General features: G+C 48.4%; 8 protein-coding genes across 8 annotated transcripts; 6 read left to right on the top strand and 2 right to left on the bottom strand.

Moving 5' to 3' along the window:
- Window positions 1–1,574: 1,574 nt before the first annotated feature.
- ATNIH1004_004267 (uncharacterized protein) lies at window positions 1,575–2,744 on the top strand (the record flags this gene model as incomplete). Its single annotated transcript, XM_033568937.1, has 1 exon — window positions 1,575–2,744. The coding sequence occupies one exon, from the start codon at window positions 1,575–1,577 to the stop codon at window positions 2,742–2,744; it is 1,170 nt and encodes a 389-aa protein (XP_033427743.1).
- A 614-nt stretch (window positions 2,745–3,358) lies between these two features.
- Window positions 3,359–6,223, bottom strand: ATNIH1004_004266 (putative arsenite resistance protein Ars2; the record flags this gene model as incomplete). The annotated part of the gene is made up of 2 exons (XM_033568936.1): window positions 3,359–3,997; window positions 4,061–6,223. 2 exons carry the CDS (start codon window positions 6,221–6,223, stop codon window positions 3,359–3,361), a joined length of 2,802 nt encoding a protein of 933 aa, XP_033427742.1.
- Window positions 6,224–8,535: 2,312 nt separating this feature from the next.
- On the bottom strand, window positions 8,536–9,648 carry hapB (transcription activator HAP2; the record flags this gene model as incomplete). Its single annotated transcript, XM_033568935.1, has 1 exon — window positions 8,536–9,648. One exon carries the CDS (start codon window positions 9,646–9,648, stop codon window positions 8,536–8,538), a length of 1,113 nt encoding a protein of 370 aa, XP_033427741.1.
- A 1,741-nt stretch (window positions 9,649–11,389) lies between these two features.
- ATNIH1004_004264 (uncharacterized protein) lies at window positions 11,390–11,722 on the top strand (the record flags this gene model as incomplete). Its single annotated transcript, XM_033568934.1, has 1 exon — window positions 11,390–11,722. One exon carries the CDS (start codon window positions 11,390–11,392, stop codon window positions 11,720–11,722), a length of 333 nt encoding a protein of 110 aa, XP_033427740.1.
- Window positions 11,723–12,214: 492 nt separating this feature from the next.
- Window positions 12,215–12,587, top strand: ATNIH1004_004263 (uncharacterized protein; the record flags this gene model as incomplete). Its single annotated transcript, XM_033568933.1, has 2 exons — window positions 12,215–12,507; window positions 12,584–12,587. 2 exons carry the CDS (start codon window positions 12,215–12,217, stop codon window positions 12,585–12,587), a joined length of 297 nt encoding a protein of 98 aa, XP_033427739.1.
- A 3,713-nt stretch (window positions 12,588–16,300) lies between these two features.
- On the top strand, window positions 16,301–21,278 carry KLP8 (kinesin-3 motor protein uncA; the record flags this gene model as incomplete). The annotated part of the gene is made up of 2 exons (XM_033568932.1): window positions 16,301–16,364; window positions 16,426–21,278. 2 exons carry the CDS (start codon window positions 16,301–16,303, stop codon window positions 21,276–21,278), a joined length of 4,917 nt encoding a protein of 1,638 aa, XP_033427738.1.
- Window positions 21,279–22,111: 833 nt separating this feature from the next.
- ATNIH1004_004261 (DUF821 domain protein) lies at window positions 22,112–23,530 on the top strand (the record flags this gene model as incomplete). Its single annotated transcript, XM_033568931.1, has 2 exons — window positions 22,112–22,495; window positions 22,595–23,530. 2 exons carry the CDS (start codon window positions 22,112–22,114, stop codon window positions 23,528–23,530), a joined length of 1,320 nt encoding a protein of 439 aa, XP_033427737.1.
- A 2,708-nt stretch (window positions 23,531–26,238) lies between these two features.
- ATNIH1004_004260 (glycoside hydrolase family 43 protein) lies at window positions 26,239–27,291 on the top strand (the record flags this gene model as incomplete). Its single annotated transcript, XM_033568930.1, has 2 exons — window positions 26,239–26,550; window positions 26,623–27,291. The coding sequence occupies 2 exons, from the start codon at window positions 26,239–26,241 to the stop codon at window positions 27,289–27,291; spliced, it is 981 nt and encodes a 326-aa protein (XP_033427736.1).
- Window positions 27,292–27,438: the final 147 nt, after the last annotated feature.

The following is a 27,438-nucleotide window of genomic DNA, read 5'->3' as shown; positions in this document are numbered from 1 at the left end:
ACAAAAAAAAGAGAAACGGGATTAATCGTCAAAATCACCATCAGAATCATAACGAATGTGGCTCCGATCTCCTGTCAAGAGAGTCCGATCTGACCTGGCATGACTTACACCGGGAATGGAATCTATCAGTCTACAAAAATCTACCCCTAGCTATCCGATCGCCAGAATTCATTGGTAGTCTGGTCCCAAGGGCAAAAAAAAGCAAGAATGCAGCCACCCGTGTAGAGGGTGAAACTGGGCTCTCAATGCGCGATCGTCCAGAAATGAGCAGTTTGGTTGAGGCCTTTCGATCCGTTACTTTTTATTTTTATTTTTTGATTTGTTTTCTCTCTCTCTCTCTCTCCCCCCCCCCCCAAATTTTATAGGGGAAAAAAAAAAAAAAAAAAAAAAAAAAAAAAAAAAAAAAAAATTCCATCATTGTCATACTGAATAAGACTGAATTTCAACCACAGAGTTGCCCGTTTCTACATAAATCGGTCCCAATATTTGTTGCTCCCCAGGAACCTAGCTCAAGGCACTTTCATTTTACTCCCTTTAGAGGAGGGACAGTCGTACCAGGTTGTCGGGGTACGTTACTGATGACTGTCAAATTGGTCCCGGGGACCATTCGATATCTCATAAAAGACGTAGGGAACCCTGTAGATGTGTAACGTAAATAATATCCAGGGTCCCATTCTTCCCGGTTGGATTTGAGACAGCAACGGTTGTACTCTGCAGTACAGAGTACGTGTGGACAGATCGGGTCTAGTCTCCCAATCGTGTGTCGCTTGGATCCAAGATTGGGATGGTGCTCAGCTAGTATCAAGAATGAATGGATCCCCTGTTGTGATCCCCAACGCTTTACCCACTGGCCTAGCTGCACCTGTCGTAACACTAATTGGTATGCACACGTAGTAGTACCACAAGGCCAATATACCGAACTCTCAGGTACGGCGTAAGGGGACCAAGTGCCATGTCATTGGATTGTCTGTTTTTACCAACCCAGGATAGAAATAATAGTGGACAAGTAGATAGTAGACAATGACGTTGACGGGAAACTCAGGGGATTTCCCACCCTATTCCTGGAAGTCACTAACTTCTTGTTCTTTGTCTCGTTTTCTTCTCTCTCTCTGTCTTTCTTGTCTTTTATTTTTTATTATTTTTAATTTTGAACCATACTATTTTTCCCCACTGCTACTGTGTAAACAAACCAGTTCAGAAACCTGGAGATCCCGAAACGTAAATGTAGAATCCCCAGCCACTCCAAACCACGATTAGGAATGATCAGAGGCATCAGAAATAGTCTTGCATCATCGTAACAGGACCCCGATCGCAAAGGGCGAAAGGACGAAAGCTAAGCTAAACTAGCGATCGGCTTCCAAATGAAGACTATCGAGGGCGATCTGCGGCCAAGGCGGCCGTCCTACCCGATCCGGGCGACTCCACCTGGGCATGACTCGTTTTCACCACTTTCGTTCCTGTAATAAACTCTCTCTTCCAGCTATCAATCAAATCAATAATAATGGTTATTGTTCCCGGTCCAGCGGACGCTTGAGGCGCTTCACGGATAGATCATTTTGGTTTCGACCAGAGTCATGGTCATGGAATCTTCGGAGATCCTGGTGCACGTCGCTGCTCCTAGCACCATTGCAGACGATGCTCGCTATCGTGCGCAGGTCCAGGCCATTCTCGGCTTCCAGTGTATCTCCCACCAGAGGATCTCCCTCAGTGACTATCAGCAGAACCAGTATGACTGTACTGATGCTGGTCATCTGCCCGATCAGTCTCTCGCTGCCACCTGCGAATCCACTTCCTCCTCTCAGCCTCCCCACGTGATCCCCTCATATACGCACACTTTCCCCTCACGATCAGCGTCGATTCCCACGTCCCAGAACGATCCGCCTCCAAATGGCGCTGAAAAGGACTCCCTTGGTAGTCCACTCAGCGTCATACCGGATTCTCAGCCAGAGAGGCTGTCTCCATGCCATGAACACTTCTTACCTCCCGCCAAGCGATATCGAGTAGACAATCCAGCTTTAAGTCCACGTCCACACCACTCTTCACCTTCTACACCCCTCCTCCATGACAAAAAAAAATCTCCGCCGTTACACGAGACTGAATATGATGACGACGACAACCCTCCCCCAAGCAGTACCAATCCCAGTACCCTGAAACCCAGCCCGAAGAGAATCCATACTACGCACCCACCACCACCATGCCAAATATCCCTCACGATGCTCCCCCTCGAAATCAAACCCCCTCCACCGCCCATCTCAACCGCTCAATTCGTATCCCACATCACACCCACCCTAGCCATGCTCGCCCGCCGTCTGAAAACTCCCCGATATTACACCCCCGTCTATCAAACCCGAGACCTTGACACCCTCGAGCGAGGATACTGGCATCTCCGTTTCGATATCCGCGATTCCGAGGCCGCATCGTCGTCGCCGCCGTCGACATTCACGACTCGCAACGACTCCAAGACCTGGGAAATGGCGCTTTTCAGTCGTTTCTGGTCGTTTTTGTCGGAGTTTATCGCCAAGGAGGGCCGTGCCGGGTGGGGGGTATGGTGTATTCTCGAGGAGGATGTAGATGGTCCTCCGTTGCCGCAGATCAGTCACAGGTTGAAGCTCAGGGTGTATACGTGGGGAGAGATCGCTTCCCATGTCTATCTGCTCTTGTTTCTAGCTAGTGAGCGTCGAATACGGAAGATGGGTGCGCAGTGGTGCGATGGACGGGAAGAGACGGTCATTCAAATGCCGTGATCTATCCACTGTATATAGATATATGCCTAAATAGCTGGGACTTGCAGGCTTGATGAAAAGGATATGTAGTGAGAGGATAATGATACCCGTGTAACTGCTGAGTCGCGTCCATCTCAACGATGCTTATTGATGTATAGCCCCATGGCAAGGCGATTTTCTAAGATGGATTACTGGTATTACGACTGTAGGACACCGGGAAGGCACCCTTACAGGGTGAAGCTGCCTACAAATAGTATGACCTTAGATGACGAGAGTCCATTCATTCCAGGAGAAGAAAACAAAGTATGGTACACGTGAGAAATTCCAATTTTAGATAGCGCCGCATTTGTTTTTGGAACCCCAGGGCAATAACAAGAACCATAAAGAGTACATGCAACAGTTATGATCGAGAACAACATAACAGGCCTCCACTCTGAAAGCATGGCACTGACGGAAGACCATAGCAATAGTAATATCGGAAGATTTTGCAGCGTGGAATGGAGCCAAACAACCAATAAAGGGCAAGTGGCAGACGTTGATCGCGCAATGTTAAACTAAGGTTATGAGAGATGGAAAACAGAACCACCGGACGCCGCACCTGTACATTCGAGCAAAAGCCAGTATTGCGGCGGGGCCTAATAGTTCAATTCCCCGCTTCCAGATCCGCCGACCGCATCAAGATCCTCATAGCTCTTGAGGCTGCGGCCTTGAACGGCTTCACGGGGACCCATTCCCTGGGCAGAACCTGGACCCATGGCATCGGCAAAGCCGCTGGCCCCAGCGAAAGCTGCTGCTGCTGGATGCCCCGGAGGAATGTACGGCGCACCAGTAGTAGCCGATAAACGACCACCAGACCCATACATGTTCGACATGCCCCGAACCGGGCTCAACCGACCGGTTCCCGGACCGGAAGCGCCATGTCGATTGCCACGTCGATCATAGGGTCCTGAACGATTATTATAGCGGCCCCCACGACGCATAACACCGGGGTGGTGTAGGCCATCACTGGGCAATATGCCATTCCCACTCCAGGTGCCCGTTTGATTGTTCACACCCATAAACCCAGGCAAAGCCGCACCCGGCATGGCCTGGAAATTACTGGGCACATTACCACTCGGACCAAGGTACGGAGGCATCGATGCCAGGCTGAACCCGCGAGGTGTGCCAGCTTGGTTCTGGCCGGAGCTGAGGGGGAAATGGCCATTGCTATTTGCATCGGATCGTGAGGGTGCGATCCGGGCGGGATCAAGAACATATGCATTCACCAAGGACAACTATTATTTGAATGTCAGTAGTAGTTCACCTCTGCTAGGGGCGCTATCACAAAAGAGGCTTACGTCGCTCTTGATATTCTCAAACCATTCCGTATGGCGCTTCTCTACATGTTTGCGCCAGAAATAGTCGGCCTTGAACAGCTTGGTGCACTCCGGAACCTTGCAGCGATATTTCGATTCGTCCTCCTGCTTCATGTACTTCGATAATTCCTCCTCTAGAGCTTCGTCCACTGGTTTGCCGCCCAGTTTTCGAATATCCACGTTCTCGGGCTCGAGGATCTGCAGAAGCTTGTCCTCAAATGTTTTCACCCAGTTAAACGCGCGCTGGAGCTGTTGCTCTGATTTGGAGCTGAACCGTTGGGGCCGCTTTTCCTCCGCAGGGGATTGTTGTTCCTCGCCTTCTTCACTGGGCTCCTTTCTCTTGACAGGAAACGGTTGTCCGAGAGCACTGGCTCTGGCCACGGCTTTTGACTGTGTAGTAAGACCAGCGCGTGGTCGACGGAGATGACCACCAGGACATTTCCGGGAAAGCTCATGCACCGAGTCACTTTCAAACACACAGAAAAAGCAGAAGTTGCAGACCCTCCGGAGATATTCAACCATCAAGTCAAGTTTCTTTTTCTTCGCCAAAAGCTCCTCGTCGTCAATTTCATCGTCTCCCCAGCCCTCCTGCTCTTCACCTTCTTCGGCTTCCTCCTCATCAACATCTTCTGCATCAAACTCGGTTTTCCTCTTTTTGACACTAACAGGGCCAGTGACGGGCGGTTGCAGCCACCCCTTACCACGCAGTTCCTCTACTCGCTCTTCGATCTTAGTGAAGCCATCGGCATTTCCACCCATTTCCGAATCGAACTTCAATACAAGCCGACTGGCCAGTTCCAAGTCACGCTCAATGCGTTCAGGTGCGGAAAACAAGTCCCACAGTGCCTTCTTGCGTGGCTGGGAGGGCGGAACATGAACTCCAACATGGCATACAAAGTCTCCGTGGACCGGGTCATGAATAGTCTTGTCATTAACAGCCTCAAGAGCTTTCTCGGCTGCGTTGGCGCTTGAGGTACCATTCGCAAAGTCATCCTGCTCCAATTCCTCGCCCTCTTCTTCTCTTCCATCTCCTCTCTCGACAACGGCAACATCCGCTGCGGGATGTAGCATGATCCACCCCATACGATGGTATTTCTTGGACGGGTTCGGATCGCTGAGGCTGAGCCATTTAAATCCGCCATCTTGTTCCCCCAGATGCTCCTTACTGAACTCCTCGATTTTCTCCCGGCTGACATTCGGAGCCAATGTCTTGATCAGGAGTGCTGGCTGGGACAAAGCCTCGTCACGGAGCTCGCCACCTCTTGCTGGTAGCAGATCTAAAACACTTAGAGTCTCACCCACCGCCGTTGTTTCACCTTCCTCCTTCTCGATGACACCACCAGCGCCATCGCTCTCACTTTTGTAAATCCCTTCAAGTGTAAAATCGTCAAATAAACCACCATCTAAGTCACGCTCCCATTGTTGATAAGCAGCCACTCGAAAATCCATGAGTCGTCGGCGGAGAGGGTCCCTAACTTCAGGAACGTAGCGCTCCTTGAACCACTCTTCAGTTCGATGGTGTTGGACGAACGTTCTAGCCATCTTGATCTGGAGATCCACTTTGTACGCATCGTAAGCCGCTTGAATCTGTGCTCTTTCCCGGTCGCGATCTTCACGCGCCTCGCGTTCTCCCTTAACACGATCCGACGGGCGACGTCCGCCGTGCTTTGCACGCTCTTTCTCCTCCTTGATCGATTGTTCGGAACGCCACCATTCAGCGAACCAGTTGAATCCGACTTGAAAATCAAGGCTTAAAGGATTGGGGAGGGGGTTCGTTGGAATGGGTCGTTTCCCCGAATCTTGTCCCGGGACATAACGATCGATGTTTGCGACGTTCGGAGACGGGGCACGGCGTCGATCATCGCGTTCTCGCGTAGCATGCTCACGAGCAGCGGTGTAATAATCGTCTCGAGCAGGGCGTCGCTCTGTAGGTTCATACCGGTCAATAGCAGCAGGCGAGCGAGAACGGCCACGTCCACGACGGCGATCCTGCGATACTAAAACCAGGTCAGTTAGCCTGCTATTCGCCTGTAGGATAACGCATCGGGTTTGGGGTAATTTTACTGGGGGATCTCCGCCTGTAGGAATCTCCCGGTGCTCTTGCGGAGTATGGGTCCCCATCACGGCTTCTCCCGGGAGACCCATATGTGTCATAGGAGTCCATCGGGATAGTGCACCGAAAGGCTCAACCTTGGGAGGGAGGCGACAATTACGTGCCGTTTCCAGGTCCGCTGAGGGAATGATAGTAAAGCTGCAAGGCAATCACGAGGTCGAACCGAGGGCCGACAAGCAGTCGAGTGAAGTAGTAGACCGTTAACGTGAGCTAATATCCGACATTAATAAAATTAGACTAAGTCTTCTCATCTGAAACGGGTGCCTAGTAAGTTGGACGTTTGACGCAGGGTGCAAGGGATGGGGTGTGCTAAGAAAAGATGAAAATGGAGCTGAAACCCGCAAGGCGGGGAATAAGAAGGGCATAGTCTTGATCTGATGGAGACAAAGATAACCGAAAAGGAGACGCTGAGGCAATGCTCTCGCAAGAGTCAAAGAAATCAAGAGACAAGAAGAATGAGAGAAGGACTTGAGGTCTCGAAGGCCAGTGACAGCGCGACGATATGACCGACAATTTGAAGAATCGGAAAGAAAGGGGGAAGGAAGCAAGAGAGCAGATTTGAAAATAACGGTAAGTAAAAAGGATTAGGATTCAAACGAGGTGGGGACGCTCTTCCTTTATTATTTCTTGGGAACGAGAAAAGATTGAGCTGGGAAAGGGGCAGAGGGGAAGATGAAAGACAAGGGCGGGTGATGGGACGAGAAGAACACGACAATGATGGTAAAAGAGAGTAGTAAACAAGGCAGGCGACCTACAAGAAGCCTTATAAAGAAGGATGGAACTCAATCGGATAAGATCAATCCCTAACCACACCCAGTCCAATAAATTTGGAGGGAGGAGAAAGCTGAGCCGGGGATAGAACGGGAAAGGTTGGTTTGGTTAAGAAGCAGTTGGAGAATCAGAAAGCGACAATGGAAAGAAGACGTGCTGGGATGAGGTAAGCGGGCGGCAGGTGAGTAAGCCCATCTGGAGGAGCCGCTGGCACTAGTCCCCAAGAGGAAGACCCAGGACAGAATTTAGACACGTGACTATCTCGTTGACTCTATTGAATGCACTCAAGCGCGGTCCACAGGCTACTATGCATACAACATCGAAAAGTAGTTAACTATGTCCTGGTATTTGTACACGACTCGCGGGGGAATCATCCTTGAAGAAAAAAGAAAAGAGAGGGGGAAAAAGAAGAAAAAAAAAATTCAACAGACATCACAGAGACAGGAAGCAGACTCAGGGAGGGCAAAGGCAACAAGCTCAGCATTAGCGAAAGTCCAGTCACTGTCCATTTTCAACAGCTTTGGCCGGTGCTTCCCAACACGCCCATTCCGTTCCCATCAGTTTCTGCTTTCTAACACTGGCGCGAGGGACTTGGCCACCGACTCAAATGCGGAGAGGGATCAACAGAGAACCGCAGATATCTAATCAAATAGAAGATCACACATCTTCTATAAGTATATCGGAAATCTCGCCCTGTAAACCCGCCGCTCTGCCCTACAGTGAGTCACAAATCCCATCATACCGTATGATTGCTCCGGTTATATCTGGGGTTTATTTTTACCAGCGATGGGTTCCTCTCTAGTTCCCGGCCAGAAGTCCATTAAAAAAGACGCACAACTGTGAAAACGAAGAATAGAGTGTCGAGGTTAAGTAGGGGTTCGATAAAAAATAATGAGCATGACGAGCGGCTTGGCCGATGACGTATAAGTCTTGTACCGAAGTAACTTTCAGTTAGTACAATTTGCCCAAGGCCAGCCCCCACTGCCTTAAACTGAAGGAACAGTTCAAGGTTGAAATACAGACAGCCTTTCAATGAACCAGTACAAGTTGCGGCGTATCTGCAGTGTATTTGGTACATGACGCCACACCGGAAAACAGGGGGGAAATGAAAGACATCCATGTAAATAACAGGATTAAAAAGAAAAGGATGGAAAAAGAAAAAAAAAAAAAAAAAAAAAAAAAAAAAAAAAAAAAAAAAAAGAAGAAAAAAAAAAAAAAAAAAAAAAAAAAAAAAAAACCAAACAAACACTAGGTAACAGAAACAGGGTAATCATTTCATACACACATTCCTGGGGGTAAGGCATCATCTGATGAAGGGAACAGATCAAACTTCGTACCAACATAACAATATCGACAACCATTGACAGACGTAGAAAAATGAGAGAAAAAGAAATAATAGTAACTAACCCACGTAATCACACATCGCTCGCTACGAAATAGGAAAGGGGGGGGGAACAGCACCCTGATGTCCATCCATAAAAGCCCATGAGAAATAAGTACGGAGAAACAGAGTTCGATCCGCGAGGCACGAAATCGAAGGCATGATGATAGCATCGCTGGACGTAAATCTCGCTCAACCCTCTTCATCAGATGCTTCGGCAGACTCATTTTCACTTTCTTCGGCACTGCTAGCTTTCGGCCCTCCAGTTTTGGCCTTCTTAGCCGATCCAACATTGTCATCATTGACATCACTTGACTTCCGCTTGTGGGTCGATGGAATATTCCCCCCTGTTTGCTTTGTAGCATTACTATCGACATTCTCCTGTCCAGAAACAGAATTCCCTCCCTTCTTTTCCATGGCGGCAACTTCGTCAGCGGTAAGGAATCGACCACCGGGACCACGCGGACGTCGCATGGCATGGTTGTGGCGTGACTCATGCAGGTAAGGCTTGCGACCCTTGGAAGTAAGGCGCAGTTGCTCCTCCAGCTTTTGGCGGGCAACGCGACGCTTCAGAATGCGATGGAACTGCTTCGCATTGACATAAAGAGGCGATTCTTCCTGAGGACCCCCAACCATCTCTGGAGAAGGTTGACTCTGCTGGACTGGAGGCTGAGGAGGGGGCCCCATCGGCGGGGGCACAGATGGACGGCCGACGTGGCTGAGAACAGGCTGGGCACTTTGAACGTGCGGGCTACCAACATGACTCATACGGCGCTGCTGCATCTGAGCATTCCGAGGCATCGGCACTTGAGAAGCCATGGAAGGCATTTGCCCCGGTATTTGAGTTGGCGAACGAGGATTTCGATCGTTTTTTATTTGGACACCTGCCATGCGCGGCGAGCCACGAGGTCCCTGCGGCATTTGACCAGTCATAGAGTCTTGATGAAGCGGATAGAATTGACCTGATGCCGCAGCAGTGGCCATCGCAGCGGCTTGGGTTGGAGAAATACCATAGGTTTGCGGCATCGCTGCCGTTACCCCATATGATTGAGGGAAGTTCATTTGCTGATGTACCGAGCCAGGAGCATTTTGAGTCTGCTGGTAATGCGACTGGGATGGGAGAATGGGTGATGCTTGATGTGTAGGATGGGCTTGTTGCATGTGTGCTTGGGGATTGGTAGGAGAAGTCATAGACCCCACGGTAGAACCAGCGTTCTGTGGAGTGGTTTGGTAAGGGGTAGCGATGTGGGAAGAGGCATGAGGATGCTGGCCATGAGGCTGTTGATATTGTGGAGGGTATTCCATCATAGGTTCGAGACGGCGCTTCCCGTCACACTTCTAATTCCTTCTATGATTGGATCGATTAAAATGTCAGGAACCGGGTGGCCAGGACCAATAACAACGATGCAAGTGAACAATTGGTGGATAGATATCACTTGTTTTAGATATTAGGAATGGCCCCAGTAGATGATAGGACGTTGAAGCGCTGTTGCACTCGAAGATATCACAGTCCCGCACGAAAGAGGGGGGACAGCCGCACTTAGCAACTACTAGCCGCTGTTGATGATTCGACGAGTTAAATGCGTATGTCTGCAGGCCCTTCCTATAGTGTCAGCAGGGTTCGCATCGCCGACCGGTCACTGGATTTCGGGTGGGGTCGAATGGAGACAGAAGAGATGCACTTGCGCCAGGGCGCTTACCGTTGCGTTCTGTTGTGACGATACACACTGGCTTCAACTGTCCGGGACAAGAGAAATCATTAAAGGTCGACGCTTGTTTGTCGGAATGACTTCGAACAGTCTCCTCCGGAGATTCTGGGTCTTTTTGTGGAAACTTTTTTTTTTACGTTCAACTCCGAGTGTAACGTGGTTGGGCTCTGATGCAGCGGGCCAGGGTGCCCTCGACAAGATGTCGCACTTGATGAGTTGTCAGACAAAACACGATCTTCTTGATAACAGATTTTCCATTGCCGGCACGCGTGAAAAAAAAAAAAACACTATATATATAAAGCAACAACTTGGCACCTTACCTTGCTTGACAATGCTCAGACCTTAGAGCAATAAAGGTGCTTGGCTTGGCCAGGTCTGTATAAGGCGAGGATGATGCAATAACTAGTGATATGAGGCGGTGCTAGAAGGGTGGCCTGCCTGTTCCTTCGGGTCCAGATGGATAAGGATACCCCGATCTGCGGTTCCCAGCGCTATAGTGCAACTTGGGAAGGGACTGGTGTCAGGATGCGCCTAGCAAGGGCCTGCTTAGTTAAGTTGACTACAAAAACTATCAGCATCTTCCTTTGCCACCAGTCAAAAGATCCAAGTGCTGATTTGTGCGCTGTCATAACGGGTGAGTCTATCAGGGTGGTGGTGGGGGCAAGGGTGGGAAAGTGATATTGTGGCGGTTAGTCTATTCAGGGCTGAAGGATGTATGCGTTGGCAAGCGGGAATCATAATGCAGCTGGTTACATACCTTGTCCAAGATGCAATGCAATTCACCACCAAATACAAAGTTGGCTTTGGCACCTACAGCAGGACTTGAAGCAAGAAGAGGATTAATAATCCACTCGTAAGAGAACTAGCTTCAAGCTTGCAGCAGTAAAGACAGCCTGCGTGTCTAAAGATAGGAGGATAATGTTAGGGAATTGGGAAAGTAGTTAAGAGATAAACGCGTGGTGATTGGGCAATTGGGGGCGGGGAGTCGGGGAATTGAAGGCAAAACGCGACATTGATGGTAAGCATAACAATGTGGACATAGTATCAAAACCTGCAAAGTGGAAAGTGGAAAAGGGAAAAGGGAAAAGGGAAAAGAAAAATAAGTAATAAAAATAATATAAAAGTAAGAGTAAAAATAAGAGAGGCTAATAAAAGAAATTCTACCTATCTGCAGCACATTAAAGGCTGTAATGAATTGGTAGACATTGTTTTGATCCAAGTAGGTTAAAGGCAAAGGTCCCAATCGCGTGGTCGTGCAGGTCACCGTTCAGGCCAAACACAAACAACACGCTGGAGAATGGATGGAAGGGATAGGGATAAAAAAAAAAAAATGAAAAATGAAGAAAATAGCTAATTACCGGATTAAACTGGAGGTCTTTTCTGCAACAGGCGGAATGTTTCCAAAGGAGAAGCAATCAGATACCAAGCTATGCACTGATTTGACAACAGTCGCAGGAAGAGAAACTGCGAGCTCTGCCAACGAGAAGGCAGCCCGCGCAAACCAATTCTCTGCGACGACGCGACTGTGGGCTGCCGCTGATGTCAGTGAATCAGTCCGGCCCGGGTTGATCCGTGCGATCCCAGAGGCGAGAGCAAATGACACCAACGGATTAATTGAGCTTCGACGGAGTGGAGCGATGCAAAGAAAGGAAACAAACGATGAAGAGTAGATGCCACAGGTCTCAAAGTAATGTGATTTGTGGAGAAGACTTGGGGAGACAGGAACAACTAGTTGGTCGTGACTGAGCGAAGTTTGGAAGCCAACAAGAACGTGGGCAGTGGTTGGAGAACAGCAAACCAAAAGGGGAAGCGCAAGTGATGTGATTGGGAAGAAAGATCGGGATTGGGTACGGACAGAATACAATTACTCAAATCATAAAACAGAGATAAAAATACAAAATGAGCAAGGGGGTAGGAGGGACAGAATCCACGTACCTAAGGCGAAGATGATTCGACCACAGCCGTGGAAATTTTCCCAAGGAGATGACGGGAGTGATCAATCACGAGGGAACTGATGGGGGGGTGGACAAGGACAACAACGATTGGGTTGGACAAAAGGGTCAGTGATCTGATTGATGCCAACCTTCGGTGGAATGTGAAAATAAAATAAAAAAATAAAAAAAAAGAGGAAAAAGCAAATCGAGGTAACTGGGGGATAGCCAATGGGTTCTGTGCAGCCAGGTGAGTCCGACGTCGTTGACTGGAGGGCACGCAAGGACTGGAGAGGCTGGGTGACCAACGAGAGGGAGCAGAGAGAAGAAGCCGCAGCGAAGAGAAGGGCGGGCGATGGGGCATTTGTACCGGACGCGCTCAGAGGGGAGCTGACTGGCCCGGCCGCTCGCCTAGCTATCGAGGCGGCGAGGAAATCAGACCAACCGACGCTGGCACCGTACGCTTCCGTATTGTCCCCAGAGTTTGCCCCACTTGGTGGGAGGCTGGCGCTGGAAGATATGCGGTAGGTTCCAGTATCTAACTACACCGGCGTACCTTATATGTACTCCGTACTGGTAGATACCGGTACTGTATCCCAGGTAATTAATTGTTCTTTGGCTTTCAGTCTCAGAGCCGAGAAGTGCAAGTACCTACCATTGAGGGAACCTTGTATTAGAAAGGCAAGCAGAGATGGAAGGTGACTCCTGCCTAAATAGGGCATGATAGGTAGATGTCTATACAGTAGTGACCGGATGTAAAAGAGGAACTTGGGTATGAAATGGAATAATGATAGTCTTGAATATACTCCGTACATGTACGGAGCAGGCTACGGAGTACATAATAATAAAACAGAAATAATTATTAAGTGTACTATGATATTAGGCTTGAGACAGATGATTTGTTCTCTCCAGAATTTTCTTTTTTTATTTTTCTCTGTCCTCGTCTTCTTTATCACCTTTTATGCAGTGTAATCCCAGCCATCCCGAATTTGCGACGCCTGTCATGTGCTACACAACCTGGCGATAAGTTGTTCTCCGGGCCCAGGATGAGTAAAATTGGCATCGGCATCCACCAGCCACCTTGTTAGTTTCCACGTGTGCAGAATCTGCTTTTACATTTTACTTTGTATCAAAGCTACACTTTTAACATGTAGTAAAGAGAAGAAAGAAAATAAAGGAGAAAGAAAAACACGTATAATTGCATTAATCATCGTGTATTATATCTCAGTTATGAAAAATTACATTTATAATATAACAGTCAAAGAGCAGCTGGATCTTCAAGAGGAACCGTGGCCTGGTCTCGGTTAAATATCTTAGTTAGGCAAGACTTCATCGGGCACCAAACGATACACGTATCACTCAGCAATCATGTATTTATTATTCATCACAGGCCAAGCGTTTACTATGTACAGAGTATACTTTTAGAGTTGTAGGAACCAGATAGTCGCCGTGGGATTATGGCCACAATCTGGTAACGTCACAATGAATTCGGACAGGAACTCAAAACTCAGCTCATATTTATCCTTCAGCTCCTCTTATTCTCAACAAATTCCAATCATCCTTCAGTGGTCTTACCGCGTATAAGGTATACTTTGAGGGGTCCGTATGGAATAATCCAGTCTGTATTCTGTGTCAAGTATAGAATACCTACAGGAGCCCATCTACAAGAAAACGTGGGAGCATAGGCTAGGAATAGTAACAATCACGATGCTCAATCGAAGTTAAAAGTGCCCATTTAAAATATGTCAATACCCGCACATGTGCTTCGTAGTGATAACAGTAGATACAGGTAGGTACTCTGTAATTACTATTAACTGCTACATGAGCCAGCATGATGGCAGAGAAGATCGGATTGCCGATCTGTCCCACACCACGTGTAGAAGCTTGACCTCTTGGGCATGGCATTGATTCGATGTCATTCAAGTATGTGGCATAGAGGCTAAATACCGACTTGACTTGGGCGCTACGGAAGCAGTCCAATTTTGCTTTAGCTTGTCTCATCATATTTTTCGTCCTATTGATGCAACTATATCCCGGGTTAATTTTAATATCCTCTTCTTCAGTATACTTACGTACACTTTCCAAAGGAGCCTACCCTAGTAGGTATTACCCAAGGTATCCATAACCCATGTCATTACAGTACCAAACAAACGTATATGATACCCGGTTGGTGGTATGAGACTCGAAAAGCTTTGACCGCCTGACGTCAAGGTGCGCTAATGCCCCGCTCACACCGCTGTTCACTCCGTATTCAAGTCGTTTTTCTTTGATTGGGGGCAATTTCTCATTTTCTTTTTCTTTTTCTTTTCTTTTTTCCATTTCCCTTTTTTTTTTTTTACCCCCCGGGTTCTCGGCAATAAAAATAATTTAAAATGTATACGGAGGACACCGCACGTGCCAAATGACTAATTTTTACTGCTGTACTCCCTATATGCACAGTTATATATCGCTGGCTTCAGCCTGCGGGTTACTAGATGCTTGTAAGCTACTCTCATTTTTCTTTCTGCTATCTCTCCCTCTTGTTTAAAAGAAGGAGAAAAAATATAGATGTAGTACTCTGACGTCGTTTATTGATAACAAGCCATATTTGAAAACACATAATTATACTATACAGAATTTATTCATAGCATTTGTGCAACCAATAGAATTGCTGTCCAATATACTATCAAAGGATAATCAAAAAGTACTGAAAAACGAATGTGAACGCAGCTGGAAGAGAGGAATATATTCTTTGCCTTCTCTCATCTACGTGTTGAAGTCTACATAACTATATACGCCGATCAGTCACACTTTACGGAGGATCTTGGAGATTAGGCCTCTATTGTTCTTAATCCTGACGCCGAATACTTCCCTGAGACTTCATTTAGGTTGTCTAGTAGAGACATAGCATTGGATATATAGATAAAAACACTTCTCAATTTCTAATAGAGAAGGTTTCACAGCATTTTTTTTATTTTTACCATCCTAGTTTTCGGATTTTAGTTTATTCTTGTATATATATGCTCTTTGCCTCCTACATTTACTCTCCATGGGAAACCTCACTGCCTCCCTCCTTATATTATTACCTATTTTATACATAGTACATATAGTGTGCTTTCTCTTCCTATCTAAAACACACAGTGAACAGGAGACCGGATGTCTGTGTGAATCATCTTAGTTTTAGTAAATTAAAGACGTCCTCTATACAATGGACCGATATGAATGGCTCCCAAGACTCAGGGAATTTTGGTATGCACTAGATTAAGCGCCGCTCCGAGAGTATGATGTCTTGTCTCCAGAAGATGGGGTGGCTGTACGTAATAGTTGCATATTTTATCTGACTACTAGTTACAGGATTATATTTGTTTTTTATAGCTTGTGTCTTTATATGAATATGCATTATGAATTACCTGTACTTTAACCTGCACTTAGTAGATCGCCGAGAACTTAAATTGACATTACTGCGAAATAGCCTGGAGACTACTTGTAATTAAGTTCTTCTAGGATTCCTGCAGCTTCTCTTATAACAAGGGTGTGCATTAAGGCTTTTTCTTTAGCTTTTAAGTATACTACCTAGCCATGTCTAAGGTAGCAAGAACTGACTCGAGAACAAATACTGGAAGCTCAAGAAGAGTAAATTCTTAAGGGTGACTGCCGAGGATTGGTAATTAGACAGAGAAATCTCTATGAGCCAAGGGATCGTAGCAGCAATGTACATACATACTATGTACCTGCATATCACAAGTCATAATAACTAGTAGTAGATGAACTACTGTGTACTTCGCCTTGAACGAATAGTCGATTGGAAGTGGACTGCTGCGGGTGCTTACCTAATCATCATCAATCCCGTTCGGTCGGTCTCATGTGGCTCTTCCCCGTGCCTGAGGGTCGGCTGCACCTCGAGTCGATTGATGATTGCAATAATACTCGGTCTCACTTTTGTCTTTCCTTTAAACCCCCGCATTGAGAAGCCTGATAACTAATCGAACGGTGCGTCTGATTTAGTGGTACCTTGCAAGGCCCGATTCCTACCCCAGCTTAGCCCCTGAAACGCGCCCGATCTCTCATAAACACGGAGCGTATACATGACGTCTTTGTTGACTCTCAACACCGGTTTTCAGTACCCACAAGATTCCACTGAAAAGAGCAGATATAGAACCTTCAACCTGCTTTAATAGCGCCGGAATAATAAATTTGCGCCAACTATAGGGCGACGCTCTTTGAAGCGTTCGCAACTCAGGTTCTCGACCGCCTCGCTTGCGCTGTTTCTTCCGTGAACTCAATTTCCAGCCGGAGGAGGCGGGTGACGGTAATTGAGTGTATGGGTTATAGATCATAATGGCTCCTGGAGGTGGAGGAAATATAAAGGTGGTGGTGCGAGTACGGCCTTTCAACGGCAGAGGTGAGGTTATGCTTCCCCCTTTTTCGGAATTGGACTTACCATGACAATTTGACGTCCATAGAAATCGACCGAGGCGCAAAATGTATTGTGCAAATGAAAGCAAGCCAAACCGTCCTTACCCCGCCACCTGGTGCTATCGATAAATCACGAAAAGCTGCTGGCGGAAAGGGTGCGGTGGAAGAACCAAAAACCTTCGCGTTCGACAGATCTTACTGGTCCTTTGATAAAAACGCCCCGAATTTCGCGACTCAAGATAATCTATTTGAAGACTTGGGTGTGCCGCTTTTGGACAATGCTTTCCAGGGTTACAATAATTGTATCTTTGCTTATGGCCAGACTGGTTCTGGAAAGTCCTATTCCATGATGGGATATGGCAAAGAATACGGTGTTATCCCGAGGATCTGCCAATCAATGTTCGAGCGCATAACTGCCATCCAACGAGATAAGAGCCTAAGCTGTACAGTTGAAGTGTCTTATCTCGAGATTTACAACGAAAGAGTCCGTGATCTGCTCAACCCCTCGAATAAAGGAAATTTGAAAGTTCGTGAGCATCCATCGACCGGGCCTTATGTTGAGGACCTAGCCAAGCTTGTTGTCCGTTCTTTCGAGGAGATTGAGAACTTGATGGATGAAGGTAACAAGGCCAGAACTGTCGCGGCCACTAATATGAACGAGACATCCAGTCGATCCCATGCTGTCTTTACCCTGACTCTTTCTCAAAAGCGCCATGATGCGGAGACGTCGATGGACACGGAGAAGGTATCGAGAATTAGTCTGGTTGATCTCGCGGGATCAGAAAGAGCAAACTCTACCGGAGCGACGGGCGCTCGGTTGAAGGAAGGAGCGGAGATTAACCGTTCACTCTCAACCCTTGGACGAGTCATCGCTGCTCTGGCAGATGTGGCCTCTGGAAAGAAGAAAAACGCGTCCATGGTACCGTATCGTGATTCTATTCTAACATGGCTGCTCAAGGACTCCCTCGGAGGAAATTCCATGACGGCGATGATTGCTGCAATTTCCCCCGCAGATATCAACTTTGATGAAACTCTCAGTACACTACGGTATGCTGACTCGGCGAAGCGTATCAAGAACCACGCAGTCGTGAACGAAGATCCAAATGCTCGTATGATCAGGGAACTTAAAGAAGAGCTAGCACAGCTCAGATCCAAGCTTGGAGGTGGTACGGTAGCTGGAGCAGCAGGTGGTGCCGTGACGGGAGCAGCTGGTGGGGTACCCACTGCGGAATATTACCCCCCAGATACTCCTCTGGAGAAGCAGATGGTTTCTATCCAACAACCTGATGGTACCGTTACTAAGGTCAGTAAGGCAGAGATCATGGAGCAACTCAGTCAAAGTGAGAAGCTCTACAAGGATTTGAACCAGACTTGGGAGGAGAAACTGGTGAAAACAGAACAGATTCACAAAGAGCGGGAGGCCGCATTGGAAGAACTGGGAATTAGTATTGAAAAGGGCTTTATTGGCCTCAGTACGCCAAAGAAGATGCCACACTTGGTTAACCTCAGCGACGATCCACTGCTTGCCGAGTGCCTCGTTTACAACATCAAGCCTGGAACCACTATGGTTGGGAACATGGACCAGGGAAACCATGTGGAGATCCGTTTGAACGGCTCTAAGATCCTAGCCAACCATTGTACATTTGAGAATGTCGATAATGTCGTTACTGTTGTGCCAAGCGAAGGCGCGGCTGTCATGGTGAATGGGTTACGTATAGATAAGCCAAAGCGCCTCAAAAGCGGATTCCGAATAATTTTGGGCGATTTCCATATATTTCGCTTCAATCACCCTCAGGAAGCTCGTGCAGAGCGAGTAGAGCAGAGTTTACTGCGTCATTCCGTTACGACGAGTCAGCTTGGTTCACCGGCACCAAACAAAGCGCATGACCGCAATTTGAGCAAGACTGGCTCAGAAATAGATGGGGATTCGAGTAGGGCTGATTCGCCTCTGCCTTCGCAACCCGGCCGGGAGTCTGATTGGTTGAATGCTCGCCGAGAAGCCGTCAGTGCTGTGCTGGGCCCTGATCATATCTCTCACATGCCCGATGATGAGTTGGATGCTCTCTTCGAAGATGTGCAAAAAGTAAGGGCGACTCGCCGTGGGCTAATGGAGAATGAAGAGGACTCAGATTCTCTTAGTTCATTTCCCGTTAGGGACAAATATATGTCCAACGGCACTATTGATAACTATTCACTTGATACTGCTATAACAATGCCGGGAACCCCTCGCCAACATGATGAAGACGAGGGTCAAACTGGCGATACAACACTGCAGTCAGTACGCCAAGATATGCAACGCCAGTTAGATCGGCAGAAAGAGGAGTACCAGGATAAATTAAGAAACGCAGAGCCTTCTAGCCAAGGTGCTGAAGATTTACGCTCTGAAAAGGCTCGAATGGAAGCAGCTCTTCGGAAAGCGAAGGAGGAGTTTGAAGAACAGTTGAGGAAGCAGAAGGAAGAATTCGAATCTCATATGAAAGACTTGAGGCAACCGGCCCCAAAGATATACGAGAATGGCTTTCCTAAATTGGAGCCAAGGGAGATAGAGATTGCCAATCTTGTCTTCCGCCATTGGACGCAGCAAAATTATGTCCGTATGGCGGAAAATGTGCTCCAACACGCATCGTTGTTGAAGGAGGCCCAGGTGATGAGCCAAATAATGGACAAGAATGTCGTTTTCCAGTTTGCGGTCATTGACCACGGGCACAATATGGCTTCATCGTATGATCTTGTCCTGAACGGTATATCTGGCGATGAAGATGTTGTGTTGGAGGAGACCAAGAAACCGTGCATTGCAGTCCGTGTGATTGATTTTAAACAGGGCGTCATCCATCTTTGGTCCATCGAGAAGCTTCAACGCCGCCTTCAATCTATGCGCCAAATGCACCAGTACATTGACAGACCAGACTATATCCAACATTTCAAGCTTGAGAACCCTTTCTCTGAACCCTGTTCACCACAGTACTCTCTTGTGGGAGATGCTGATATTCCCCTCACCGCGGTCTTTGAGACCCGAGTTCAGGATTTCTCTGTTGAAATTACTTCTCCATACACACAGAACGCCATTGGTATAATTAGATTGTCTTTGGAGCCATCATCAGCCCAGGCTCCGTCATCGACCCTCAAGTTCAATGTCGTAATGCGTGATATGGTTGGTTTCGCCGAATGGGAGGGAACGGATGTCCATGCGCAGCTTTTCGTGCCTGGGATTTCTGAGGAGGGTGGTGCTACTACCACCCAGATGATCAGCGGTTTTGACGAATCCGCTGTTCGGTTTGAAAGTGTTCATAGTATGAGCCTACCGCTATCTAGCTCACGAACTGCAGCTTTGAAGATATGTGTTTATGCACGAGTGACTCATATGCATATGGATAAACTTCTTAGCTGGGATGACATGCGCGACTCGGTAGAGCTGGCCCCACAGAAACGTAAGACACCACGCATTGCAGAGTCCGAGTTTTACTCGGATGAGAGACATGACGTCTTTGCTAGCATGCAGATACTTGAGTTGGCCGAAACAGGGGAGTATCTTCCTGTCGAGGTGGTACAGAACAGCAGCCTTGATGCAGGCACATATCAACTTCATCAAGGGCTCCAACGACGAGTTCTGGTGAACCTTACCTATAGCTCAACTGAGACTCTTCCCTGGGATAACCTTAACAACATGCGAGCGGGCTCTGTGCGGCTGCTGGATCCATGGGGCAAAATTCCCGACCAAGATCTTCAGACCCCTGACGTCCCGCTGAAGTTTGTTCAGGAACCAATGGTGAAGGACAATGCAGATGGAACGACCAATGTCACTTTACTAGCCCAGTGGGACTCAAGCTTACATGGCTCTCTCCTTCTTGACCGGGTCACTGCTGAGAAGTATCGGGTTCAGGTAACGGTGCGGTGGGATCTCCTGTCATCTCGCCTGCAGGATCCTGTTACGTTTGATGTAGACATGACGCTTCAGATCCAAAGCCGAACTTACGTACGCCCGCAGTCAATGTTCAAACAGTTCTTTAACGCGACTCGGATAGTACATTCCACAGTTCGCATGTTTTCATTGGCTGTTCGACCGGTGTCTGCCAAACGCGCGGCCGATCTCTGGCGGATGAACACTCAAAATGATTATGTGAAGGGTGAAGAGCTGCTGACCACCTGGTCCCCGCGAAAAGTTTCACTCGTGCGGGACTATATAGCAGCTCGCAAACGACGTCGACGTGTTGCCGAATTAAACGCTGCCAAGGGAGCCCTCAGCGCCAGCAGCTTGGTGGCATCCCCTCCACGGAGCGGGCGATCAACTCCCCTACGCAGCCAGGAGCTTGCAGAGCGCAGAGTTAACCTTCTCAGGAAGTATGTTGACCTTTGGACCGCACAGACCGATCCTATCGAAGCTATCCTTGTCCGAAGCAATACAGAACCTCCCTCTGGGGGTGCAGCTTTTGCCTCGCAAGCACAGGCATCGTCCGCCGATGACTCCAGCTCTATGTCTGACGAGGCAACGTTGAAGCCGCGGTTCGTTGCGACCATTCAAGCTTTGCCTAAAAATCCATCTTCCATGAAAAACGGATACCTTTTAACACCTGACGATACCAACAGTCACTGGGTGCGACGCTTTGTGGAACTTCGCCGGCCGTACCTTCACATACACTCTGTCCCGGGTGGTGATGAAATCAATGCCATCAATCTGCGCCATTCGCGTGTGGACCATGACCCTGACTTCGCACGGCTGCTTGATGGACCGGGAGCGCGGGCTGATCACGGAGCGTCGTCCAAGGGGCGTCCGAATGTATTTGCGGTGTATGGCGCCCAGAACACCTTCCTATTTGCCGCCCGCACCGAAGCTCAAAAAGTTGAATGGATCCTGAAGATCGATGAAAGCTACTTCAGTAGTAAGGGAGCAAGGCAACCGTGAACGGGGCTGGGTGATGCGCGTCGCGACTTTTGTCGATGTTGCGCTAGTGATGCCTTGACACACGGGCTGCTTTTGCTCTATCGGCTGCATTAGGACACCTGGCATTCTTTCAACGTCATCATAGGCAGAAGAGTCCCGCCTTGTTCTCTCTTTGATATGTTACCTTTATCTTCGCTTCCCAGGCCTGGAGTCTGTGTCTTTTGCTGACTATAAATTTCCTTCTTTGATATACCTTCTGTGATTGATTGATTTAGAGATACCCCTGAAGATATCTGCCCCTTATGACACATGCAACCTCCCTGTACATATTTAGAGTTTTTTCAAGACATAGACGCGTCGGCAAGTGATGATATATACATGGGCCTCTGTGTCCGCAGGCAGCGGTGGCCATTGTTCGTTGACTTCTTCTGAGACAAAAGCTAAATTAATTCAAGTGTTCTATCCACCACGTATACGGTGTCCTGGGACTTCTGGCATTGTCCTAGGCAGATATTTTAGTCGCTTGCTTCGGGAGGATCTTCAGAAAAAAAGGCGCCCGTTGCCATGGGAACGGGCGACATCATCAAGCGCCATGATAGCTGCAAGTCCGACCATGACTATGATACCTTCCACTATTGTCATCTCCTTGGACATTCTTACCCCTCCGCCGAGGATTGCTGAACTGTGGATCGACATGATATCCGGGTAGCCACGAAGTATAGAGCAGCTTGAATATATATGTCCAATATATACCTGCAATAAGAGCTATTGCGGATTCTAATCGATAATAACAGCCTCCACTGTCTTCTAGGGGCCCCTAAACATCTATATATACATATACCGGCATATTACCAATGCGCTGGGCGCAAGGACAAACGCCATGGTTCCGCTTCTTGGCTACAGGTGCGGTGCTATCGCTGGCTCTCATAGCATTCCTCAGTTTAAACGGCCACTACTCAACCAATGCTGCTAAGTATGTTCTAAAATCCTCGGATAAGCAAGCCTCTCTGGATCCCTGGCCCTCTTGTTCAAATAACACCAACTGGGAGTTCGACGTTCAGAGGGATGGAAACGACCATGGGCTGTCGGAGGGGCAGTGTCGGTCTGCCTTTCCCAAGCTATTTGTAGAGTTGGACAAACCTGCCGAATTCAGGAAAAAGAATCCTATCACGTTGAAGGATTTGAATGATATGACGGTGGATGATGGGATGGTTCGAGGAATGATTGTACGCGGCGAGGTAAGTTGTTTCCGCCGTCTTCACTCATCATTCTGTCCTCTTCCCGCCTTGAGTGAATCCGCACAAAGGATGATGTAGCTAATACATGTACCCCATTAGTTGTACATCGTTGATTTCGGTGCAATGCCTGCTACATTTACCCGGGGAAAGGCGACTTTGAACTCTTTACACCGAGCGTTGGCCTCGTTTCCTGGGCGACGGCACCTTCCCAACATCGAGTTCGTGTTGACCACTGAGGATTACAGCACTGGGGAGGGTCCAATGTGGTCCTACTCCAAGCGGGACGAAGATCAACATGTTTGGTTGATGCCGGACTTTGGGTACTGGTCCTGGCCTGAGGTCAGGATAGGCTCGTACAGGGATATCAGACAACGCATCGCTGCCGTGGACGACGGGGAGCAAACACAAGACGGCCACAACGTCGCGGGCCTTCGATTCCAAGATAAAAAGAAACAGCTGGTCTGGCGAGGCAGCGTGGCTACGAATCCCAAGCTACGTGGTAGATTGCTAAAGGCAGCTCAGGGTAAGAGTTGGGCGAGCATACGGGTAATCGACTGGGACAATGAGAATGACATCCGGTACAACCTTTTGCCCATGGAGGAGCACTGTCGATATATGTTCCTGGCCCATGTCGAAGGACGTAGCTTCTCAGGACGTGGCAAGTATCTCCTCAACTGTCGGTCGGTGGTGGTCTCACACAAGCTGGAATGGCGAGAGGCTCACCACGCGGCCCTGATTGCTTCAGGTCCCGAGGCAAATTACGTCGAGGTCGAGCGTGACTTCTCCGACCTCGAGCGCAAAATGGAATTCTTTATCGATAACCCGGAGGCAGCGGAGCGCATTGCAAATAACGCAGTGCGGACATTCCGTGATCGATACCTTACTCCAGCTGCAGAATCTTGCTACTGGAGACATTTGATACGACAGTATGCTTCATCCTGTGACTTTGAGCCGATTCTGTATAGCTCCCAAAAAGACGGGAAAAAGCGACCCCGTGGAACTCCGTTCGAGACGTGGATTCTTACAGGATCTTAGGGGTATTCTGGTGATGGTTTATGACCATATTTCACTGAGCTATATATGAGGAGTTTTGGGAACTAGCATGTACCGGTCATATTGATTTGAGACGATGTTCATGATTTTTGAATGTATATACGATGGCTTTCTATTGTTGGAAATATGATACTATCTCTCCCTCTCTTTTACTGTTGACTTGCACGTCAGCAAAAGTGGTGTTTCCTAAACGGGGCCCAAATCGCACCCTTCTCTCCCAACTCTTCCTGTCTTCCTGCATCCTCGTGCATAATCCTCCGCCTTGACATCATCGTACATGTACATACATCGTCAAAGCTCTAATTTTCTCACATGATGTGTAACAATGGCCCCTTGCTTGAAGTGGTAATCGCTCGGAAGCTATTGCTCTCCTCGCAGCCAGTTGTGTCCGGGTTTGTCCATTCTAACCAAACACGGCACTCTAATATTCTTGATGATTGATGTCGATCAATAGGTGGCTCAAATATGCGTTTCCCTCCTACAGATCCAATGACGATGGAATTAAAGTGTGCACGAGATGGACCGGCTCTGCATCGTGATGCAATGCCGGGAGTTTCTGCCTGGGATGAGATTTTAGCATGCCGTGCATGCCATAGCGCTACTCAATATGCGGGGTAAAACCATATGGAGGACGACCGAGGGAAATCGAGCGCTCACAAGACCCCTCGATTGACCGCTCACCTGATGGAGGTGCGACAAGAGCCTCGAGCCTCGCCGCTGCCCAAGGCTGGATCTAGTCTGCGACGTTTGATCCTGAATCATCATGCCTCAGCTTGGCGTTTGGCTTTATGGTTGAAGTCAGGGATAGAGCACTGCATACAGCCCGCGGAAAGTCCGATCACTTCCGTCTCAGGGAAAGAACAGAATCCGCCGGGAAAATTACAGGGCTGGATGACTACACGAATAGAGGTTGATTGCTCCATTGGCTTCATTCCACTGCAGGCAAGGGATGCAGCCGTGGAAAGATTATCTGCCGAGATCTGCACCTCGGGAGTGATAGGATTCAACTTGACTCCGCCGATAGTCTTCTGGAATATAGGATCTTTCTGCATATCGAAAATTGTCGAGTTATTCGAGTCAACGCTGCAGGGTCTAATGGGGAAGGCTATAGTCGGCCTCTCAATGACGATCGGGCTAGAGCGACCATTTGGGTGCACAATGTGACACCAACAAGTGACCCAAATTCAACTAGAAAACCCGAGCCAAGGAAACATCGCATTTTAGAGTGAACCCTTTCTGCCATGTGTCTTGTGCCTTATGGATGGTACCGTTCCTTGATCCGAGCACTAGGAATAAAGAACTGGTCCACATCGGCCTATTCGCCACCCATTCACGTCTTTCTACATACGGCCTAAGTAGGTAAGGGGGGTATAGGACAAGCGTTAAAGGAAAAGAAGGGGACCAAAAAAAAGGAAAAAATGAGGGGGTCATTGTGACAATCGAGAATCGTGAGTGGTGCATGCATCCCATACCAAGAACAGGAACTCTCTTCCTGCGACCACACGGTTTCCGAAGGCGTCGGACAAGACTATTGGCGTTCAGTCAGATGCCTTGGGTATTTGAAATTCGATTTGTATGTCTGACTTGACTTCGGCTGTGGCTCTAGTCAGCTAGGGGCAAGTTTTTGATCCTATCACTAGGCGGGAAGATTTTTTTTTTTTTTTTTGTTTTTTGTTTTTTGTTTTTTGTGAAAAGCAAAGAGGAAGAACAAAGAAAAAAAAAAGACTCATCGACTCACAACATATACAGTGAGAGAGATGGAGAACGCTCAAGAGGACTAGCTGAGCGGTCTACTCTGCAGTGCCCTTGCGTCGCGGAAGGCTCATTACCCTCAAGGCAAGATGGAGGACGACGGATTCGTTACAGCTCGGCAATATGGCCGTTGGACTTTAATGATATTTTTTGATTTCTTGATCTACTGGAGAAAAGCCGACCAATGATGGACACCCAACGGATCATTAGGCAGCCGACAAATGAATGCCATTCCGCTTTCGGAGATATTCAAACAACTGCAGTCTTTCGCTTTCGCTCCGCCGCCGCTACCGCTACCATTTTGAGGACTACTGGTCACATTGAGTCATTACTCACAGTTAAAATTTTTCCCGTAGCCATGGCCCAGTGACCGAGGGCAGCACGAAGCGGCACCTGCTACTGGGTATAGTGGACGGCCTTACGGGATTGGCATGTACGAGAGTGGCTCAAAGCGTCCAGAGTCTGCCACTCTAGACAAGATATGCCCCAGTATCTTGGACTAGTGTCCCATCCACCATCGATCTGGTCCACTAAGCTCCGAACTATGTCGAATGGCGTTCTGCAAGTGATCATCCACTGTGGCTCATGGCCCAAGGGCTTGGCGATGCGTCCATTTACTTGGTCCAGCAGACCCAGTCGAGGTTTGGATGCCTGGCATCAAATGACTGATGATTTCGTCCAGCAAGAGCAATTGCCCAAGCCAACATCCGTAATGGGACCAAATGCGGTCAATTGGTGTTGCTCGGGGCCGCTTACCGTAAAATCCCTGAGAGTCAGGTATTAAAGGGCGTGGCGTTTCCCTGAGAGTTGCATACCTCTGTAGAATTCCTTTACCGTTCACGGCTATCACACGCGTGCCTCCCAGCCTCCTCTAGTTTTCTGACATTCTCTCCTTTCGGCGATCTTTGTCTGTCTGTGAGAAGGTCTGGCCCGGCACCATGTGGTGGTATTCCCGATTACCCTCTTGGGTGCTTGGCCTCACCCTGATAACTGGAGTCTTAGCCTTCCCCCTACAGAACCAAGCCGCAGGGGTCCGGATGGCCATCGATTCTAATTTCCCGGACCCTGGCTTTGTTCAGGCAGGTGATGGGACTTGGTATGCATTTGGCACCAACGGAAATGGGAAACGTGTCCAGGTTGCTACTTCTCCGGACTTCAGATCGTGGACTCTCACGGATAGGGAAGCCCTGCCCACTCTTGCAGGATGGGAGACGGAAATAGACCATTGGGCTCCTGATGTAGTTCGTCGGGTAAGTTTTCTCAATGTCTATAGCGACCCATAAACTGGGTATCCACTTTCTCTGAACTGACGGTCTCACCAGAACGATGGCAAATATGTCTTGTATTACTCGGGAGAGGCTAAACAGATGCTTAGACACCACTGTGTTGGGGTTGCCGTCTCGGAGGGCACGGATCCTGCCGGACCATATGTGCCTAACGAGGAGCCGCTTTCGTGTCGTTTGGACCTGGGCGGATCGATTGATCCCTCAGGGTTCCTTGACAAGGACGGCAGCCGCTACGTGGTGTTCAAAGTCGACGGCAACAGCGTTGGAAATGGGGGTGACTGCAACAATGGCATTCCTCCGCTTAAACCGACCCCGATTCTTCTGCAGAAAGTGAAGGCGGATGGGTTCACGCCCGACGGTGACGCCGTCCAAATCCTGGACCGGGATGACAGCGACGGACCGCTCGTTGAGGCGCCCAACCTGATCTTGCACGGTGACACATACTTCCTGTTTTACTCCACCCACTGTTTCACCGACCCTAAGTATGATGTGCGATACGCGACCTCGAAGTCCATCACTGGACCCTACGTGAAGACGGGCCAGAAGCTGCTTAAAACAGGAGACTATGGCTTAACATCGCCTGGGGGAGGTACAGTATGCGGCTGCGGTGATAAGATGCTTGTCCACGGGTTCTGTGGAACCGACAAACGGTGTACATATGCTGCAGACCTCTTGATCCAGGGGGAGCAGGTTACGATTCTATGAGTTGGACAGGAGTTCTTGTGGGTTTTGAATTTTTGGCATATTAAGCTTCTATGATATTTTGGCGGATCATTGCTTTGATATTGCGACTACGACTACTATTTCTTCTGTCTCCCATTTCTATCATTTTCTTTATATATACAAGGCTCC

The sequence above is a fragment of the Aspergillus tanneri genome (genome assembly GCF_003426965.1).
Source record: "Aspergillus tanneri strain NIH1004 chromosome Unknown AapTan_3_pilon_pilon_pilon, whole genome shotgun sequence".
In the NCBI taxonomy this organism is placed as follows: domain Eukaryota; kingdom Fungi; phylum Ascomycota; class Eurotiomycetes; order Eurotiales; family Aspergillaceae; genus Aspergillus; species Aspergillus tanneri.
Note: the sequence above shows the minus strand (reverse complement) of the source record. Positions and strands in the feature narration are given on the sequence as shown.